Source organism: Carassius carassius, chromosome 37 (genome assembly GCF_963082965.1).
Source record: "Carassius carassius chromosome 37, fCarCar2.1, whole genome shotgun sequence".
Taxonomy (NCBI): Eukaryota; Metazoa; Chordata; class Actinopteri; order Cypriniformes; family Cyprinidae; genus Carassius; species Carassius carassius.
Window position 1 is genome coordinate 27,864,940 of NC_081791.1, and position 3,918 is coordinate 27,868,857.

Here is a 3,918-nt window from a genome sequence, read left to right on the forward strand (position 1 = left end):
TCAGTTTGGAAAAGCTCTCAAGATTCCGGGCACAGCTCCACTCTCTCTGCTATTGCTGGGTCTCTTAATTGTTTTCTTGAAGGAACTAAATGAACGAGTGGCTCAGGTTTTATTATAGGAAGCAAGTGAAAGCTTACGGTTCTCCAATAGCATTCCATTCAACAGAGAGAAGCAAGAGAAACTTCCAGAACTGAGGTTATATAACCAGCCCTTAAATCTTAACGTTGAAAGATTAATGTCTCATGAATGACCTGTTGTCAACATTCAAGAACGCAACGCAAGGTGGTTAGTTCATAAATAAATCTTTTATTTGTAACATAAAATTAGATCATAGATAACTTTTTACACTTCATTCCAGTATGACATTGTTCAAACAAAAGAGCTACATTTGTGATAAATAATATTAATAACAATAATAAAAACATTCATTCAATTTTTTTTTAAAGTTGGGTTGTTAATCATGTAGCGGAGTTGTATTTCTCTAGCTGCCAAACAATGAGGATGCGTTCACCCGCATTAGGAGTGTAACGTGGACAAACTCAACCTTGACCAGGTTCATAGTCTATAAGTTGTATGTTTTGCATGTGCATATCTACACAAATGGGAATATACACACACATACAAGGGTTACAGTTTGGGTCATGTTTTGTATTTAGACATCAAGATATACATCAGGAATTGTAATATTAACAATTGGCATTTTACATCTTTACAGGTAGCTCCATAACGAAGCTATAAAACATAGCGCTCCATTGTGGAGCGAGCCTTTTCGAAACGCTGACGCGGCCTCAGCAAACAGTGCACTTTAAAGTCCCCGTAATGTAAGTCCGTAATTCCGTGGGAATCTAGTTACAACAGGAGATGGTAGTTGATTGGCCGGCGGATGGGCCCCCTGATTGCGCAGCTGGGCTGCCATTGGTCGATGCTTGTGATGCGATCCCGGTCACACAAGGGTCAAGGCGGGATTCCCAGCCAGCGCTCAGTCTCTGAACTTGTGGATGTCGTTGAAGAGTCTGTAGAAAGGGTAGGTGGCGTCATTGCCATGGCCGCAGTTGTAGGTGCACTTGCAGGACTCGATCATCATAACGTTCTTGTTGAAGGTGTCGCCATCCTCGCAGCAGAACTTGACGCTGATGGTACGGGTCTGCTGCGGGTTGCAACAGCGGCCGTCCACGCAGGAGCCGCAGTATCTGGGGCGGTACTTCTTCAGGCTGGAGCATCCGGCGTAGCTTAACTTCACCAGCTGCATGGACTTCTTGGTCCGGTTGCATTTCTTTCCCTTCTGTTGGGAGTACACAAGATAAGTGAGATGCATGGAAGATAAGTCAAATGCATGGAAATTATATGATGCAATGCCTTTGTTTTGGCTGGGATGATGCATACCTTGAGGCTGGTGTATGGTGATTGGCTGCATGGACGGATTTGGCAGATCCTGGTCTCTTTAACCAACTTACATTCGCTGTTGTCATTGGTTATCCTGGTGGAGATTCCAGTGCCACAGGTCTTGGAGCATTGGGACCAGGGAGTGGTCTGCACGATGCACTTCTCAAACCGGCGGGATTCCGGCTGCGATCGGAATGCTGTGAACCAACGAAGGGCTATTTAAAACTCTGCTTGTATACAAATCACACATGCATGTTCAGCCAAAGCATGTTTAATCTTACCAGGCAAGGATTTGAGTCCGGCCTTCACGATGGAGATGAGCTCGTTCGTTTTGGTGAGGTCACTCTCGTTGTCGTCGACCGTCGGATCGTTGCCAAACAGCTTGTCAATGGATTCCTTAGTCTTCCCATCATCGCAGACCCATTCTTCGCAGCACTGGCCTGGCACTTTGACCAGCCTGGGGTTGGCGCAGCCCAATGTGGGCAGGGAGAGCTCTTGCGGGCAAAGCGGGATGCAGCCCACTGCCCCATCGATGCAAGTGCACTGGTGCTTGCAGTTGGGCTGGAAGCTCTCTCCATTCTGGTAGATCCTGCTGTTGTACTCGCATGGTCTGCCCTCGGATTTGGCTGTAAGAGAAAATGAAAGGTGTATTTTAATCTGAGCTTTGAGTCCAAGTCCAAACATCCAATTTATTTTAATTTTTTCCTTCCACAATGCCCTATCAATCAACACATGCTTTCCATTCAGTGTCTTTTACAAAGTAATGAGAAACATACCTCGGCAGATGCCTCTGGTGGCCCCATGGATGGCCCCGAAGTTGCACTCCAGCCCCTTGGTGTGGTCGCACGGCTCTGTCTTGCTGCAATCTTCGTTCAGCTGTCCGGCACACACTTTGCAGCAGCCGCAGCCGTCTGAGACCAGACTGACTCCAGGCGCGCATTTGGGAAGCTCTGACGGGCACGAGCAAGTCGCTGGGCAGCTGGAGAAGACCTGAGCAGAAAAACCAGGAAACTCTAATGACTTCCACGTCACTTAGGTAAAACAAAATGTAGAGGTTTAAGAAAAAGCAAGTGAAAGGAAGACTCTAATGTACATAACTGAGGTATCTAGCACCTCAGTGTCTATTGTGTAATATACAACAGGAGGACACATTTGTGCATACAAAAACTAATCCTCCATTATAAACGACCCTTAAATGGTCAATAATTCCTTGAATATACTGTGGGTTGTTTCTTAGAGTAAGTTTTCTATTCTAAGTCATCATACACAACGTCTATAATAAGCATATGAGTAACAAAAGTAACTTACCACATTAAAGTGTGCAGTAAAGATGACGATAACAGCCCAAGCAAACATCTTCGCTTCTCTGTGTACTGTAGATTTCTTGAATCAAAGGAACAGTTCCTCGGTTTAAGTCCTCGCGTTGTTTTGGTGCGTCTGAAGGCGCAGCGCTCTGAGAGTGAAGACGCGCGCGGCTCCTCTTTTATACGCTCGTGGAGCACTGACGTCACCATCGCTGAGCCGTTCCGAAGCTATGCGAGGAATGTTTCTTGGCGCGTTTTCCATCCGAGCTAAGCACCACCCTGTCTAACTTTTTTTTCTTTCAGTCTTAAAGGAATTTTCCCCTCTCACTGAACACATTTTTTTTGTACTGTTTCCCCCACTATATTTCTCTCTCTCTCTCTCTCCTTCTGCTCTCCACGTTTCATTTTTAAATAAAGTTTATACTTTTTAATTATTGAAACCATAACTATTATTTATCTAAGCTATAGGTATAAAACGTTCTAATGAAATATTCCAACGTGTAAAGAAGCTTCTACTTTGTTTTGCATTTTGGAGTCAAATGATTGCAGTTGTATAGGTTTACTATTATGTTATTATATTTTGATATGTCTCATTTTTTGTGGTTGAGTCTCGCGCCTTGCTAAACCATTATATATGCTTTAAATAAAAAACTAAACGTTTATTTGATATGTGTACATTGTAAGTCTATAATAAAATGATGAATAATTACATTATTTTATGTCGATGTACGATCCGAATCAGATCAAACAGCTGTTGCTATAGTTGAAACTGAAATTAAATTATAGTCGCGTTCATTTAACGCGTTCTCACTATAAAGTAACTTTTAAGTGTGTTGAAAACACTGTGTTGTTCAAATCATGTGCCTGTTGTGACAAGGATACTTTTAAGTAGCATATTATTTCACCCACATAATGCTTACTAGAGCTCTTCTTTGTTTTGGGTAACGTCATGTCAAAGATTAGCGTTATTACTCGCCCCCAAGGGTCTATTAATAGCGTTATGTGAGTTCATTCCGAGCGCGTAAACCATGAATTGTTCCACAAGTTGCGCGCTTGCGCTTATCCAGATCAACTATGCGCTTTGGATAATTGTTTCCATTTTCAAAAACTCTAGAGATAGAACTGTTTGAAACCCTTCATGCACCTGAAGTGCAGTATTCTGTGCGCGTTTAGAGACGTTCTAAACTCAAACTTCACGGCTTCTATTTTTGGCTCGGCTCTGTCTTGACTC

At 43.2% G+C, this 3,918-nt stretch overlaps 1 protein-coding gene across 1 annotated transcript; it reads right to left on the bottom strand.

The window, feature by feature from the left end:
* Positions 1-286: 286 nt before the first annotated feature.
* ccn1 (cellular communication network factor 1) lies at positions 287-2,849 on the bottom strand. Its single transcript, XM_059528509.1, has 5 exons — positions 2,692-2,849; positions 2,160-2,373; positions 1,665-2,009; positions 1,384-1,580; positions 287-1,282 (listed from the first exon to the last, which is right to left on the bottom strand). Exons 1-5 carry the CDS (start codon positions 2,737-2,739, stop codon positions 980-982), a joined length of 1,107 nt encoding a protein of 368 aa, XP_059384492.1. The 5' UTR covers positions 2,740-2,849; the 3' UTR covers positions 287-979.
* Between the last annotated feature and the right edge of the window lie 1,069 nt (positions 2,850-3,918).

What these genes read in the sequence shown, in the direction of transcription:
- ccn1 (XM_059528509.1), bottom strand. Translation starts at nt 2,739, where the DNA reads ATGTTTGCTTGGGCTGTTATCGTCATCTTTACTGCACACTTTAATGTG. An exon ending in TTACTGCACACTTTAATGTG is followed by an intron (nt 2,374 to 2,691) that starts GTAAGTTACTTT and finishes TTTTCTGCTCAG; the next exon opens with GTCTTCTCCAGCTGCCCAGC. An exon ending in CACCAGAGGCATCTGCCGAG is followed by an intron (nt 2,010 to 2,159) that starts GTATGTTTCTCA and finishes TTTCTCTTACAG; the next exon opens with CCAAATCCGAGGGCAGACCA.